Source organism: Dunckerocampus dactyliophorus, chromosome 20 (genome assembly GCF_027744805.1).
Source record: "Dunckerocampus dactyliophorus isolate RoL2022-P2 chromosome 20, RoL_Ddac_1.1, whole genome shotgun sequence".
Lineage (NCBI taxonomy): Eukaryota > Metazoa > Chordata > Actinopteri > Syngnathiformes > Syngnathidae > Dunckerocampus > Dunckerocampus dactyliophorus.
Window position 1 is genome coordinate 15447299 of NC_072838.1, and position 17807 is coordinate 15465105.

At 41.7% G+C, this 17807-nt stretch overlaps 1 protein-coding gene across 2 annotated transcripts in view; it reads left to right on the top strand.

Moving 5' to 3' along the window:
* Window positions 1-17807, top strand: part of LOC129173459 (CMP-N-acetylneuraminate-beta-galactosamide-alpha-2,3-sialyltransferase 1-like) — a 35644-nt gene that overhangs the window by 12106 nt on the left and 5731 nt on the right. For both annotated transcript variants that reach the window (XM_054764409.1, XM_054764410.1), the window contains exons 2-3: window positions 12280-12760; window positions 14301-14494. In XM_054764409.1, coding sequence (XP_054620384.1) covers window positions 12473-12760; window positions 14301-14494 — 482 coding nt within the window. In that variant the 5' untranslated portion in view covers window positions 12280-12472. The remainder of the gene's footprint in view (window positions 1-12279; window positions 12761-14300; window positions 14495-17807) is intronic.

Below are 17807 nucleotides of genomic sequence, written 5' to 3' on the forward strand. Positions count from 1 at the left end.
TGTCTTCGAGTAACGCGTGCCCCTTTGATTTTCTGCGACGTCCGACTCTCCCGCGGCGCCTCCCAGCAGGACACACTTCCTGTCATTTGGCACAAACGGAGGCTGAAAGCACAGCGACAAGTGTGGGCCTTCAGACTGCGTCGTTTCCATTTGGGGCTGATCAAACGCTTCATTTTGCCGGGGAGGCTTAAGCCACAGATGTCGCCATCAAAGGCGAGCCGACGTCAAGGAGTGGCGAGCGCGAGGAGCGAAACAGACAGGAGCCTCACCTTCGCTTAATCAAAGAAGCCGGCAAAAGTTTGAAAATTGGACTCGCACCTGCATTGCCCACAAATGAGCAGTCGGTCTTGCTGTCAGATTAGACTCAGTGCTCATAATCATCTTAAAGGATAATGCCGCCATTATTGAGTTTTGCTTTCTCTCCGCCGACCACTCCTCTCCTGGGGGTAACCCTTTAACGTCACTCTCCGCGAATTCAAATCAACGCTTTTTATTACTTGCCTCCTGAGAGATTTAGTACAGTCGGCCAGCACCACCTGGAAAATCCTGATTTAAAGACTTGATGGAGGTTGCTGTTATTATGTTACGACACTGACCTATCGGCTACTTACTGTATGTGGTGTACCTGTACCTAACAGAACTATCATCTCAACTCATATATACAGACTAGACCTATACAGTAGAGGATCTCACAAAAGTCAGTACACCCTTCACATGTTTAGTATAGCTTCTCAAGGGACAATACTACAGAGAGGTTACTTGGATATACTTCTTTAGAGTAGTCACTGTACAGCTTCTATAGCGGTATTTACATGTCCACTGAAAATGACACAACACACAGTCATTATTGCCTACAAGGGCTGAATGTGTTCCATGCGGTTTCCAATGTGAAATATAAATGGTAACTGAATGGGCAATCTGGATTATCTGGAAACCTTTTTAAAGTTTATTTTCTTTTATTTGTATTTTTCGGCCGGGGGGATAATTTTTCCAAAATTGTATTATAGTACTTTATATTATGATTTTGGGTGAAAATATAATAAAATCCAAGAACACCTAGTCGTTTTAATGTAAAAAATAATTTAAAACATAATAAAACATAAAATAAAGAAATAAAGAGCTTGGCAGCCGTTAAAATAAATAGATAAAAAAATGGCGTAATCATAATTTGGTATTATCATCATCATACAACATACAAATTCTGCAATTACATCTGATTTTTAGTAGGATTTTGCACATAAAAAATAATGGTATAAAATAATATTTTCGTAATTATTTTAATTTAATCATGTATTTAATGTAACTCCTAAAAGATGAATAATGTTTCAATTATGGTAATATTTTTCATTTTTGTGACTAAATTTTGCATTTTCATCATTGTAAGCCATTTTTGTAGAACGTGTACCCGCATTATTACCTGTTTTTTTTTTTAACAGTGGGGATATCAACTCACAAATTGCTTACAGCAGGGGTGTCCAGATTTTTTCCTCGAGGTTCACACACAGAAGAATCAAATATGCGGGGCCACTTTAATATATTTTGCACATTAAATATACTAAAATCAATACAAAGTCAATACATGCTAACATATCATTTGTCTTATACGTCAGAAAGCAATTTAGTGTAACATCTCATTAATGACAAAGTCATTTTTAGAAAATTACTTTATAAGTCACAGTAAAATAAGTCACAAATAGCCCCGGGCCGCATTTTGCACCCCACTGTGTTACGTAGCGACTGGAAAATAGTGAAAAAATGTCAAATATAGTGCTGAATTGTCGGGCAATCTTCCACTCAGTTCTCATAAGGAAGGATCTGCTTCCAGCTATCACGTTTCAGTTTGCACTACCAAACCACTTGAGAAAGGAAACACGCAACAAATAAATAGTAGATTTTATAGACTTAGCAAGCCACTGTTTTATTTTTTGGGCGGCTGTGTGTTAAAAGACAGATTGTAAAAGCTGCTCCTGTTCTCTAGCTCACCTCCAGCACACTTCTTATCTGAGAACACGCGGTGATACTTAAGCTGAACCTGTCATCCTCAGCAAGATACAGCTTGAATGCAAAATTACATCCTTTGACAATGTTGGCGCAAACTAGTACTAGTCAAGTCAAAGGGATCGCTATTTTAGTGTATGCCTGTGTAGTGTTTACTTGTCAAATTACAGGGCTTGTAGTTGACCACTGTTGTTCCTTGCTAAGAATACGAGTATTTGGCGTTACAGTATGGAAGATCTCAAAAGTCTCTGACCTTCTCGTACGTACACGAGTATCATTAGATAGAAGTGCTTTCCAATCCATTAACTGGGCTCTTTAATGGGATCATGCCATTGATCTCAAGCGTTCTTTCCAGATCTTTTCTGCATTGCTGCTGCTGCTTTTCATTGATAAGCGGTCAATGAGGAATCTTAATGGTGATCATAATGGAGCACTCCCGAAAAATCAAGAGGATCAGTTAATGAAATCTACGAGATAAGTCAGTTTGTCCTTTCATTTAATTAGAATTGATTGTTTCAGTGCATGTAAATCCACACAAGAATAGTTAAGCAAAAAAAAAAAATGGAGTACAGTCATCCCTCCCTTCAATACCAGACCAGACCATGAAGTAGGATCCCTTATTTATAAATTGCATATTTTTGACAGAAAATAAGCCATTTGAGACATTAATAAGACGTAATATAGATAATATAACACATGTTAGCATTGGGAGTCACATTCTCACAGAGTACTTCCTGCTATTGTCTCATCAATGTATCATCAATGATATGTACAATACTACATATCAACATGTATTTGTACATGTACACATGTACATGTATTTGAAAGCTTCTTCTGAACATTTTATATTTGTATTTTAGTCCTTTTAGCCATTTTTTATGCTTGAAAATGCTTTATTTAAGCCAGAAACATGTGAAATTTTATTAAATACAAACATATTTCACTCACAATAGGTTGTAGTCAACCACAAAACAGTGTGATTTATTAATACATAGAATGAAGCCGCAAAATTCAAAGCGGAAAGTGGCGAGGGACGACTGCACACAAAAGGCTGCAAATGCACCCAAACATGCACTCCTACAGTGTTGCCTGTGCTGTTATTCTTCTGTTATTAAACCCCATAAGTCAGCTTGACTTGAAATTTCTCATATGCCTCTACGTACTGCTCTACAAGACATTCTCTGTTTTTTACATGAATGGCCACGACATTTGCTGCACACCTTTAGGGGACTGACAAGCACATGTGTGTCAGGTTTGAGCAGGATAGGTTGAAAAACATGGCCGCCAACAGACAAAAGGCTTTGGTGCATAAGTCACTGACCATTTGTCTACTGATTATAAAACTTTGAGGATGCGTGTCCTAATTTTTCGGTAAATCTTATAAAGGATACAATATTGGGATGCAATTAACGATCTATATTTTGGTTGGAGAAGGTTTTCGGTTTTGCAAAAATGACATAATGGCTTGGTCTGTCTGGTGTATTAGAGGTTCTTAGTGTGAGCAACCTGCAGTGGTCCGATAACACTATGGCCCAGTAGATTAGCGGAGGTAGAGCTACCTCTCCTTCCCAAGGAGGTTCAGGTGATTTAATACTTCGCGTCTAAATCGCTTGGCACTGTAAGTGACAAGTCCGCCTACAAAAAGTCCCCCCGTGTCCATCCATCTTCACACGGGCTCCTTTGGAAGTTAGGAAAGACTCCCTGATTTATGCACAACTATATCCCATTTTGCATCAACTCATCAACTCTAACTTGATTTTTCAAACGCTTTTGGATCTAATTCTTTAAAATCAATAGTTTTTTTCCACATTGACATTGAAATAAGTCCTGTGGCATTGTGCTGATCTCTGGTGCCTTTACTTTTGGCTGGCGACCAGTCCAGGGTGTACCCCGTCTCTCGCCCAAAGTCAGTTGGGATAAGCTCCAGCATACCCCCAGGACCTGAATGAAGACAAGCCACACAGAAAATGGATGGATGGACATTGAAATAAGTCTGTGTGAAGAAGGACTTCAATTAGGACGTGACATCTGAAAACTTAAACCTACCGGTGGTGGCTTGACCCTCTTGGAACTGTTCCTTTGAAATCAATAGTTTTCTTGACGTTGAAATAACTCAACGTGTCAAAGATTTCAATTATGTTATGAGAGCTATTTAAACCTACAGCATCAACCTCTGATCTCTGGTACCTTTACCCTCTTGGATCTACTTCTTGAAAATCAATAGGTTTCTCGCACTGACATTGAAGTAAGTCAAAGCGTCAAGAAAGACTTAAATTAAGTCATGACAGGCTACTTAAACTTACCGCATTGACTTCTGGTGACTTAATCCTCTTGGATCTGCTTCTTTGAAACCAATAGTTTTCTTGCATTGACATTGAAATACTGTAAGTCAAAGTGTCAAGAAAGACTTCAATTATGTCATGAGAAGCTACTTAAACCTACGACATGAACCTCTGAGCTCTGGTACCTTTACCCTCTTGGATCTGCTTCTTTGAAATCAATAGGTTTCTCGCACTGACATTGAAATAATGTAAGATCAGTTCTCAGTGAAAGATTCGGGATGAGACAGAGAAGTTAAAGACATTTGAGGACGCATCCAGCAACAAATTGCGACATGGCGCCTACGTCGCCATTTAATCGGATTTGTTTGTTGGTGTTCAAAATGATGATTTCTACAAAAACAATGGTGGCTGCACACCACCATGAGGATGATCAGCATCACTGGTCCTTTCAAGTTTGAACAAACAAGCGACGTTTCTCCAGAGAGGACAACGTTTCATTTGATGACAGCATTTTTTGAGCTTAATCTGGAACGCGATCAAACACAGCCTCCACTCCTCAGTGGCTCTGATCGACACACCGTGAGAGAAATAGCTCTAAAAAGGAATGGAAAAATCAATCATTCTGGCGTCATGTGGCGTAAAACACCATCCCCTCTAATTAAAGATTGCGGGAATTAAACAAAGAGATGCAGTTGTCGGACAAGACGGGCTTGGCAACTGTTTTCCTTCAAATGGTGAGCCAAATCCTCCGGGTTCTAGTTCCACATTGTAAGCTGTTTTGCTGCCATGTGTGGAAATGATCACCCAAAATCATTCAAAATGTAGAATAAAAACCCAGTGCAACATGAGAGTATCAATAAAATTGCATAAAAACACCGGGATCATGTCAAATGATGACAAAAATGCAAATAAAGCCATTTATTTTGGTGTTGTTCCCCTCAGTGCTAATGATAAATGGGACCAGTCTGGCTTCTGGAAGAACAACTTCCTTGACAAATCACATTAATAACAAGGCTGCTTCATACGCTATTCCCGGCTACATTACCCTATCGGCGCAAGTGCAGGAAGCCTCATCAAAAATATGCTGCTAAAAACACCAGGAAGATGCAAAAGGAGAAAATTCCTGGCTTCACATTCAGTGTTGACAAACGTGCAAATGGATTATCCATCTCATTCTATCCGAGGCCTCCTACGTTTTGTTAAAGATTAATGAGACAGATGTCCCATTTCGGATGGAGAAGGGGCTCGACAACACACGCACATCAATAAACGAGGCTGCTCTACATTCTCTGCACCTTGGTATCAGTTCCTGAAAAAAAAAAAACAAATTGACTGCACGCAAGAATTGGATATTTTCCATTTGAGAGAAATCCATTTTTCAGGGGAGAGCAACGCTGCTTTGAGTGACTATTGATCAGTAAACACATCACCAAATGTGAAATACTATTTTCACCAAAGTATGTCTACACATACAAAACCTGTTGCTTCAACCTGTGGCCATAGCCCGTGTGTCTAAATGGACAGACTTTACATTACATGATGTGCGAATAGACAGACTGATGTTTACATTGTGTGTATGTACAATGAATGGACAGATGTGTTCATATTATACAGTATGTGTGTGTCAGTGAACATGCTGATAAGTGAATAGACAGACAGGTGTTTACATTGTGTGCATCTGAATGAACTGACTTGTCTTCATATTATGTCTGGAAGTGAATGGACAGACAGATATGATGTATGACTGGACAGACAGATGTTCAATGTGTGTGAATGGATGGGCACATATTTACATTGTGCATCTGAATGCACCGTGTGTTCGGTATGTGTGTGAATGGACAGGTGTTTACATTATGTGGGAATGGATAGACAGATATTTACATTCTGTGTATCTGAATGAACTGACATTTGTTCATATTATGTCTGTAAGTGAATGGACAGGCAGGTGTTTACTTAATGTGTGAATGGACGGGCAGATAGTTTACATTGTGTATACGAATGAACCGACATTTGTTCATACTGTATTAAGGGACTGGGCAGACAAATGTGATGCGTGAATGGACAGACAGGTGTTTACTTGATGTGTGAATGGACAGGAGGATATTTACATTGTGTATCGGAATGAACTGCTGTCTTCATATTGCAGTGTGTGTGTGTGAATTGACAGATGTTTACATTATGTGGGAATGGATAGACAGATATTTACATTGCACGTATGGGAATGGGCAGGCGTGTTCACATTGTGTGCAGAGCGTGTTAATGTGTGACATGTGTTCATATCACTGTATGTGTCTGTGTGAATGGACAGACAGATGTTCACATTGTATGTGAATGGACAGACAGCTGTTTACATTATGTTTGTGTGAATGGACAGAGATATTCAAATCGTGTGTGTATGCAAAGAGACAGTGTGATATTTAAATGATGTGTGTATGTGATTAGACAAACGTGAATGTGAATAGACTGGTACAGTAAACTGGCAACCAGCAGTTTTAAAACTGTTGCTAGCGCCCTAGGTATTTATTAGCTAGTGCGCCCACCTTGTATGCGCAGTGTACTTCTAAGAGCTTCAAGGGGAGAGTAAAGTGCTGTCTGAGTGTTAGAAAATGGCAAAGCAGAGCTGAGGGAACAATTCACGGTGTGACGGCTCATCTCAGACCGAGCTGCTCTGTGCTTCCATTCAGGGACACCAGACGAAGGAGGTAACTCACTGGGGAAATTTCGGAGCTCCAGGCTGCATGCGCACGGATGGAGTGTGAAGGACATACGCATTAAACATGTGAGCGGAGAACGCGGTACTGTTGCTATGATACTTTTACCTAAAATAAGCTGCAGCGGAGCCAGGGCCAATGAGCGAAGGTCAATTAGTGCGTGGAACTGAAACTAACACAAGTATTGTCCACATTTTCTTTTCTTCTTTCCTTTTGAAGTACAAATCAGTGGCACAAATGTAAGAAGTAAGCAGTAAATTACCATCAAACCAGACTGATTTTGCAACTGGAGCGGGCAACTGTGCACAGAAAGCACTTTATTTTGGGACTAAAATGAATGGACAGACAGGAAGTTATATTATGATTGTGTGTGAATTGAGTTAAAATTATGGTGATTAACCATGATGAATTCATTGAAAGCTGTGATTACTGTATTTCCCGGACTATAAGTCGCACTTTTTTTTCATGGTTTGGCTGGTCCTGCAACTTATACACCGGAGCGACTTCACACTGACAACCGCGAGAGTCACTTCTGTACCACTGGAAATTTACAATGTAAACGTCAACTTATAAAGACAACTGAGAAAGACGGAAAACGAATGCAACCATAAAGAAAACCATACTCTGCAGGTTACAAGCTGCAAGTAAACTGGTTATGTCATGTTGTTTTAGCTATACGTAGTTATCTGAATAACTATTAATATGTTACGTTAACAAACCACCTATTCACGAGTTTATCAAATAAATGTCCCCCCAAAAATGCAACTTATAGTCAAGTGCAACTTATATATGTTTTTTCTTCTTCATTGTGCATTTTTGGTTGGTGCGTCTTATACTCGGGAGCGATTTATAGTCTGGAAAATATGGTAATCAGATTTTAAAAGCACTTATTTTGCAAATATTACATACATACAGTTAATTCAATGCATAACATGGTAGAAACATTGTGTAACTATGTGGTCCAAATCAATTCCAGTCTTAAAAAGTACATTTTGTGATTAGGCTTGGATTGTCTCGCCTGCAAAATGTCAGACTGAAGACATTGAATCTGTGATTCGATGTATCTTAAAATCCCATGTCACATAAGGTTTCCATCCAGGAATAAAATATCAGCTGAACTTATCAGCGCACCAAAAAGGTTCAACCTGTTTTACTTCCACTCGTTCCACCTCACAAAAAGCAATAGTCCTTATCTCGTGTTTGTTTTTAATCCTCAAGATCTGACAACGCACGTCCACCGTCATATTCTTGCCTTTCTGTAATCGTGTGAAAAGACTTCACTGCGCTCTGAAAGCTTCTTTATGCACTCGAGGAGTTGCTGCTGCTCCATTCTTTTTTTTTTTTTTTACATTTTTATAGGAAGATAAAATGCTGCCTTGAAAGGCAATATGTGAGAATGAAAAGAGTCAGACTGAAAGCCTGTGTGCAGTTGCAGATATGATGCCATCAAATGTAAAAATGTGCATTTCATATTCTCTGAGTGATGGTATTAGTTATGGAGAGGATATTGTGCCTCCTCTGGATTTATTGTCTTGTGTCCTCTAAAATAGCTTTTTTCTATCAGGGGCCCTTCCAGGTTTTATAGGGACCACGCTACATTTATAATAAACATATGAATTAACTGCTTTTCCTGGGCTTTTATTTGCTAAAAACTACACAAAAAGAATGTTTTCACAACCAATGGGCTCCTTGCATTTTTGCACGTATGAGCTGTAGGGATTTGATTTATTGTTAGGTCTTTGTTCCTTTGTTTTGTTCTTGGCTCCCTCGCCTGCTTTTGTTATATCTTGTCAGCCCTCCTGCTCCAACCTGCCAGAAAAGCCGACGTCTACATCCCAGATGACAATAGGCTTCCAGTTTAGGGCCCGACTCCTGTCATGACAGCTCGTAAACATACACAGAAGGTGACCACGTCCAAAATATTACCCATAGAGGAAGTGAAAATACGGGAAACATGCCTGCTTGACAGACTATTTTCTCTTCTCTAGCACCCATCGGTCACAAGCCAAATGTCCTCTTCCATCAGTAACACATACACATCTCACATACATCTGCACTGCTTACTTGAATTTCCACTGGTGGAAAAACACTGAAAAGGTTGCGTAGCAAACACAATGCTGATATTACACTTTTAAACCAGCCCACTTTTACACTATGACCATAGCTATTACTACTACTGTTTATTTATTTAAACCCTTTTTTCCACACTGTTGGGTTGGAAAAATAAATCTGTCCACATTAACTCATTGACTGCCAGCCATGTTCAGAGCAGAGAGCTCCAGACTGCCAGACTTTTTGGGCATTTTTGCTGAACTTCCAAGACCCACAGAATATTGAGTTTTAGGACTACGTAAACATTGAAACTATCTGAAGAACCTTTAGACGCTCTTCTTTCATCAGAAAAAAAAGGTTCTTTCTAGCCCTTTTGGGTCTTTAGATACTGGCGATAGATCATAGGATAGTTTCAGCAAAAACACCTGATTTTGACCAAAAAAACAGAGAAAACGAGCTTTTTTTGCAGAGAAGCCAATTCAAGCGGAGTGACGGTGGGGTCTGCCGGATGTGGGGATGAATCCCTGCTGCTGACTGATCCAGACGGCAGCCACTCGTCACAAGAATCAGGGTCGGGTTCTGAGTCACTCGACCCTGAACTGCGTTCGGTGTCGCGCCACCCGGCTCAGAAACGCTAACCACTAGCTTGTTGCTGCCATTGTCAACCACACCTCTCTATTTTGCGATCGCGTCACTAGTAAAGGCAGATCCACCGCCAGACAAGCTCTGTGACAGTGTTAGCTGCCTGTATTTTTTGTCTCCGCTCGATTTCTGCATGTGTTTCGCCATTTTCCTAACTCAACCCACAATCCGTCTTCTTCATCGACAATCTGTCGCTGCCGTTTGGAGGAAAAGAGAACTGATGCCCCCTACTGGGACAGAAATACATTGCCTACAAGTCAGAAATTCACGCACAAGATGAATAAGACTTTGATCTGTAGCTAGGTGTCAGTAATGTTACATTGATGAGACAGTAGCCCCCAGGACGTGTGCTGTTCAGGAAAAAAAAAAAAAGGAATTCTCCCAATGCGAATGTGTGATTCTGTGTTATGTCTGAAATGGTTTATTTTCTGTCTTTTATGTCGACTATATTGGGTAATACGAGTGTAAAGTTGGCTGAAGGGTTGTTATTTCATGTGTAGATGTGCTCTAATAATGTTAACAACCATATTTAGAAGGTTGTAAACAGGTGCTCTAGCTAAATAAGGAATCCTACTTTGCGGATATTCACTTGTCACGGTCGTGTCTGGAGCCAGTTAACCGGGATATATCCTCCGCTCTATTGCAATTCTGGGTTTTTGCTCTGCACGTGCGCCGCCTGTTTTCGACGTTTGGCGCTCATTGGTTTTGTAGTTTTTGCTGCCAACAAACAGCAACATTTTGAATATCATGAAAAATGTGGCTTTTAAGGAAAAACGGGGAGGAAAAATGTTCCCGAGATGTAGACTGCTTGTGGCTCTCATTTCATGTTTGGGCCTTTCACAAATGCTATATGTCTATATTTAGCTGACAGCAGATTCCAGTGAAGATACGGGGCTATCAACACAGCGCAGAGAGAGTGTAATGCATCTAGAATCACTCTACCTGCCCTTTCGCCTTTAACAAGCCGCCCTCTTCCCATAGGGAAGATTTGTGGCAAAGTACATTACAGATTGAAGAAAGCCTTCTGGTCTTTCCTGATTAGAAATTGATCAGGTCATTCAAATCCTAACCCCTGGAGGGAAGCAAAGAGGATTGGCTAGAGCAGGCCAGCAGGGAAAACAACAAGGGTACTTATCGGCAGCGAGGACACGAGCCGATGCACAGGAAGGCTTCTTCTAAGTGGCGCCGTCACAGAGGACCGTGGATTTGCATACGACGCCACTGTGGTTGTTGTCTACTGGGGGCAGCTTTTGACAAGCCGGGGACACTTGAATGCTTCTTTCCATAAATGAGGCTGTTGTTCACTTTGAAGCCTCTCCCCCCTCCTATCTTGAACATTCTAGAACAGCTGGTTCTTCGACCTTGTCTGACTGGAGAATGGCAACCTCGCACGGATCAAAGTTTGCCAAGCTGAGACAGCAAAGAAGGAAGAGGAGGGGAAGGAGGGGCCCTTAATCTTCAATTTTGGAAAGTCATCACCTTCGCAGGATGTCGCTACAAGAAAGTCTGTTCGGCTTCTGTTCTGCGGAAATTGGTTCCTCTCGCTCGCTCTTGAAAGCTCACTTCTTTTGCGACAACATGCGAGACGTTTAAGACGTCACAAATGACACCTCTCAGAAGCGAAAGCGACAGCACGCCGCTTATGTTGTTATTATGATTAAAGTCTCAGGTTGATGAAAAACTAAAAATAGTCACAAGATTTGTTCTCTGCACACCAGCAATTTAATCCACTTAGGCCACTTTCAAGAGGATGGTTTTGGACTCGCCTCGCATTGATTTCCATGAACCCATATTACGTCTAGTCATTTCATGACTTGTGTCGAGTAGTACAGCAAACACAACATCCAGCCATTTTCTTCCAGTTATGCAGGACTGGGTTAGCGCGGCCAGACCAGACCTCTTTCGTTTCCACCGGGGACACCAAGGCGTTCCCGGGGCAGCTGGGAGACATAATCCCTCCAACATGTCCTCGGCCACGGGTGGGCAAACTTTTTGACTCGTGGGCCACATCGGGGTAAAAAATTTGGCGGAGGGGTGGCGTCAAGCAGAACAACGTACTTGTTTCACAAAACGGAAACACAACACATCCAGAGCGAGTTTACGCATCACATAAATCAACAACTCAGCGCTAAACATAGCACTCAACTTACAACTGTTATTACCAAATGCCCCCAAGGTATGCTGGGTAGTCCAACAACAACAATATGAGCTATGAACGATAAAACATTGGCTAGGTAGGTTACTTTGTGCATCGTGTGTGTTGACGTGTTGTGTTGTTTGGATGGAAAGGGATTTGGAAATGCCCGGATTAAGACGCTTGGCGGGCCTATTGTGGCCCCCGGGCCACAGTTTGCCCACCCCTGTCCTAGGCTGGAACTCCTCCTGAGCGGCTGCCTAATTTTACAAGATGATGTCATGATTTTATGAAAAAAAAAAAAAGACATTAATTAAAAAGTGTCATTCTATGGGGAAAAGTAGTTTTTGGGACTCCTGTTTTTTTGTTTTAACAAAAAAATGGATGAAAATTAAGCTTGTACACGTGTGTTTTCTCCCACACACTTAATGTCCAAAATGTCATTTTGTGTGCATTTTAGGTTGATGATTAAGAGAGTGGACGACCCGTCAGCTGCTGACCTTACAGAGTCAACATGGCAGCAGAGTGAGCTGCGTGAATCTCATTAGCAAGCAGCAACATGGCCTCCACGGAATTGCTTTTCCTCCACGCACTTTAGAATGATCCGGATGCTGTTTTTGTCCTCAAGGTTTTGTTAGCCAACTGACTCCAGCATGAAGCTCCCCAAATGGAGGAAGTTGAGGACTTTGGCTCTGCTGTTTTGCGCCATTACCGTCACCACGTTCCTGTTCACTTTCACCTTCTGGGACCCCTCCAGTCGCTTCTACAAACACCCCTTCCACTTGTTGGCCTCCTCCAAGGGGCAGTGTGCCTGTCAGCAGTGCATGACCGAGCTGGAGGACGACGACGCCTGGTTCACGGAGCGCTTCAACCTGTCTGTCCACCCGCTCATGACCAGGGACAACAGCGCCCTCTCTGACGACACCTTTAATTGGTGGCAGGTAAGATTCGCCAGGTGTGTTTTAGGAAGGGTTTGGTTCAAAGTACAGTGGAGTCTTTGTCATTAATTAGTTCCAAAAGGTCCGACATTTTTACCATAGGAAATAATGGAAAAAAAATACCAATAAAAACGCAATTTACTTTTACGTGCAGAAAACAATGCAAAACAATTCTAAGTGAATCCTAATGGATGGAATTCAGTGTTGATGCCGGCAGCAATGCATAGTATGCATACTAGTATACATAGTACTGTATGTACATATGTTCCACTTCCATTGTGTTATATTACAGTATATGGTTTAAAAGCGACTGTTCTGACTTGAATTTTGTTTCTCTTTTCTGTAACGATCTTTTAAAATGACACATTTTAGGGCTGTAATTATAACACCGTGAATCTCTGATGATGGCCCATGCCTAACTGCACTAATGTTGACTTTCTCATACAGCGACGACAGAATGTGCGAATTATCTCCACCATAAGGCTAGAAGAGTTTTCCTATTCTAGAAACAACACATTTTTCTTTACGTTTTTGAATAAAGCAATCCCCGTCCACAGGGACTTGCAATGTCGGCCAAGGCCATTACCCTATGTCGCCATGTATGCGGGTCGTTTATTAACATGTATCTTGCACAACACAGCAGCAACAGAACCGATGGTGTAGTACATTGGAAACAACACTACGGCAAGTGTAACATGCATGACATGCACACCAAGAGCTGAGTAGCTGAGTAATTTAAAGTGCATGTAGAGGTAGCTCAAGCTGCTGGACGCTGAGCACACATGCATTGAAATGCACCTACTGCCATCTTGTGGAGTTGATAAAAACTACATCAGTAGGTTGCCTACAGCCTCAGTTGTCAATGGCGGTGATTTTTGAGCGAGCGCAAATTAGAGACCCTGACGGTTATTTGCTTTGGTGGTTGTAGGAGTCTCTGTGGTTAATTGATTGAATTTGTTGAAGAATCAATTACATTTTTTCATGGGAATACAGCAAATTTATCTCAAAGGTCAAACCTCTTCTATCTGGCGGGCAGCCACCCCATCCTGCATTCCCTTCACACCGTGTCCAATTAGAGGCCAGAATAGGAAAATAAAAGTGCAGGGTTGCCTTCCTGTCACAAGCAATTTGAGCAAATGCCTCTCGGATGAAGCAAATGTCAACAGTTGGCTGGCGGTGATGTCAAGGGCGCAACCTTTGGATTGGCTTAATTTCTGTAAATGACACGTGAAAGCTAAATGGAACGTCATCTAATGAAATAGTCACTTTGCTGTCAAAGTATTGGGTTGTGATGCGAACTTTTGCCCGCTTGTTTTCGGCTTTCCCTGCACATAAAAAACATGCTGCATTTATTTGATTTGCTGTCTTTGTGAGTTGAAAGCCACCAGAAGACAAGCACGCCCTAAAGCGCTCCCCGAGGACACGTCAGTGATGTGTTGGCTGTTTGAAGCTACCTTTTGGCCTTGTTCAATCGCTTCCACTTAAAGTTAGCCCGCGGCGAGGCGCTCTCTAAGGGTCCGCCGTCTCTTTGCTGTGTCACCAGTGGCTGCAGTCGGAGAGCCGGCCGGCCAACTTCAGCGAGGTGGTGGACGAGCTTTTCCAAGTCATTCCCGACGAGGTGCTCTACATGGACGCCGGCCCCGAGCGCTGCCGGACCTGCTCCGTGGTGGGGAACTCGGGGAACCTGAAAGGATCCCAGTACGGACGCCTCATCGACTCCAGCCATTTCATTATAAGGTCAGTCTGTGAACGCATCGTCCGTGTTTTCCATATTTGTCATGGGCCTTCCCAAAGTAGGTACTACCAGGTACTAGTTCTAGTACTTCTAGTAATATCACTGACATAAACTGCTGCTAGTTGAGATGTGCCACAAAATTTCACTGAAAATGTCAAAAATGACACATGCTAATGTTAGCTTACCGTAATGCTGCAGTATTATACTCTACTGTACGTCTTTTACTGTGCTGCAGCACTCCATTTTCTCGCTGCCCTCACTCTCCTCTTGGATAAAATTGGTCATCTTACTCCTTAGAAATAAATATATCTTAGCATGTCTTGCTTGCTGCCAAAAAACAACATAAAATCATTGTCTCCACTTTGCTGCAGTGCTCTGTTTTCTTGCTACCCTCAGTCTCCTCTTGGATAACACGTCTCCTTAATAATTATATTTTTTTAAATTGAGGTAAATTAAAAACTCCACAATCTCCATTTTGTTGCAGCTGCTGTTTTATTGTTGCCCTCATTCTCCTCTTGGATAACATGTCTTCTTCTTCTCTGTTGTCATTTTTTGTTAGCATGTCTTGTTTCCTGCCAAAAAACAAGTAAAGCAATAACTCCACAGTGTCCACTTTGCTGTATTGCTGTGTTTCCTTGCTGCCCTCAGTCTCCTCTTGAATAACATGTCGGTTTTACTTAATATACACTAGACGCTCGTCCTTATCCATTGTTGTTGTTTGTGTCATTTCTTGCCGCAAAACAAGAGCAAATAAACCCTGTCACATCAATAAACGACAACAAAAAGTCGAAAGTAAAGCTATAAATCCTGTTGAAAGTGAAACAAAGACGAAGTTTTCTCATTATAAGCCTAATGGGAAAACAAAAAACAGCTCTGCTTTCTCACACGGCTTTTCATTAATGCCAAACATGGCTGCTGTGTCACCGCGTAACAGCATTGCTGCTTATCATCCGGGCCAGCCAGCGCTGTGACAGCAGTATGGCGCCGTCTTACCAAGTCAATTATACGACGGCACCAAGACAACAATCCTCTGTGAGCCATTAGTGGAGCGGTTTGCTTCACGGCGCTGCCGTTCTTTAATTCATTCATTCCAGCGCAAGCGTGATATTTGTAGTCATGCCTGGTTGGAGGCTGCGCTACCGAGCCAAAAGGTCAGCCTTGCTGCAAGAGAACAAGCTGTGGAACAATAAAATACATATTTCACCCCAAATGCTTGCCCCCACAATAAAGATAAAAAAGTTATTTTCTCATCAATCAAGTTCTCCCAGCGGTATTTCCTCTGCTGAATTGAGGATCAGTCAAGCTAATATTGGCGAGCATGATGTAAGCTTGTGCAAATAACTCCATTAAGAAGGACCGTTAAGCCAGCGTGTCAAATAGGCTTGGTGCGTCATATGTGCTGTTGTTTGAAATTGGCTTTAAAAGTGTGATTTTCCACATATGTACTCAGCCTAACACCAACAAAATGGACTAGAATGCCAGGTAATACATCAGAACATATCATCACATTACAAATCCCTGGATACCGGGCCCCGTGTGCCCCCTAGTGGCTGTCGCAAGCAAAGAGGATGACATCATGAATTTGAGAGGACGCTGAGTAAGTGCTTTTATGTCCACAAACCTGTTTTTTGGGCACTGATAAATAGATAAGTAATTGTCCTACATATCTTTTATCCCACTTTGATGTCTGCGTCCTTCTGTTTGAATGGGTTGTATTGGTGCATCACTTTTTTTGTCCACTCGTGATGGCTATGGTTTAAGTCTGCATATTCATTTAATACCAAATTGAAGGGGAAAGTTTAACAACCAAGTTCTCCAAATTTCCTGACGGATGTTGGTCGTCAAGGCCTTATTGGTCTGTGGGTTGTTGCAGTACACGCTTTTTATTCACGTACCCCCTATTCCAGCTGGAATTGTATGCAGCGAAAACCACTTTGGGAATCTATCTGATTGGTGTCGGTATCGGCCCATTTGTATTTGTACTTTATTTATTTATCCCACAGCGGGGAAAAAATGTCATTCATTCATTCATCATTCACTCATTCATTTCACTCATGGATGATCGGTGCTGGAATCAGCATCAGAAATCCCTGATCGGAGCACCCCTGTTGTTGATGTGATGTCTCCTACGGCGTTCCACGTGGCGATGAGTCAGCCTGAAGCATTTGAAGAAGTTAACCTCAAGGAGAAGGAGTGGAGGCAACAGCAGCTGCAAAGACTGAAGCGTGTGAAATGAGACAGAAGTGAAATAGCACTGACCTTTAAAAGGCTACAATGGAAAAACTACGGCGGAGCATCTACTGTCGCCGCTTGATTAGATACATCATTTCAGGAGAAAAAAATCTCAATTGTAATGTTGGAAACGTTATGTTTCAGAGTCATGGTGACATTAAAATGTTGGTAGTTCAAATCACCTCATGTCATTGTGCGCGATGACGCCATTATTTCAATTGCGTCTGAGTTTTGGCTGCACACGATTCATATCCACATTCAACATTCATTGCACCGTTTTCTGGTCTGCTAAAAACGAATGGACAAATGAAAGGGTGCCCCCTACTGGTGACAAAATAATCTTCCACGTTTCAGTCCAGTAATCCCTCACAATATCACGGTTCGATTATCGCTCCCTCTCTATATCGCAGGTTTTCATAAATTGATTAATAAATAATAATTATTATTAGTCACAAGTGATATGTAGTATTCTGGTAGGCGGCAGCAGTGCCACAAAATCCATCCATCCTCATTAGGGTAGTGGGGGTATGCTGGAGCCTATCCCAGCGAGAGGCGGGGTACACCCTGGACTAGTCGCCAGCCAATGGCAGGTGCACATATAGACAATCATTCACACATGGACAATTTACACTCGCCAGTTAACCTAAGATGCAAGTTTTTGGAGGAAACTGGAGTACCCGGAGAAAAGCCACGCACGCACGGGGAGAACATGCAAACTCCACACAGCGGAGATTAGAACCCAGGTCTTCCCAATCTCCTGACTGTGTGGCCAACATGCTAACCACTCGGCCACAACATTCAGACCAATAAATATTCAATATTTTACCAAATAAAGTACAAACATTATTGTAATGTCTTGAAATTATTATAAAATCATATTTAATCATTGAGGGGAAAGAAAGAAAAATGTCATCGTTCACCTAAAACCCTGCAGGAATCGATACTATGCTTTTACTATGCTGTCAATGTGACAATAAAGTCTTCAAAACGGACCAAAAAAAAGTTGAATTTACTTCTTATTTGCATTTCTTGCCACAGGCTGCTTTTTATTTGCCGTGTAGAACAATTTGAAGACCAGAAAAC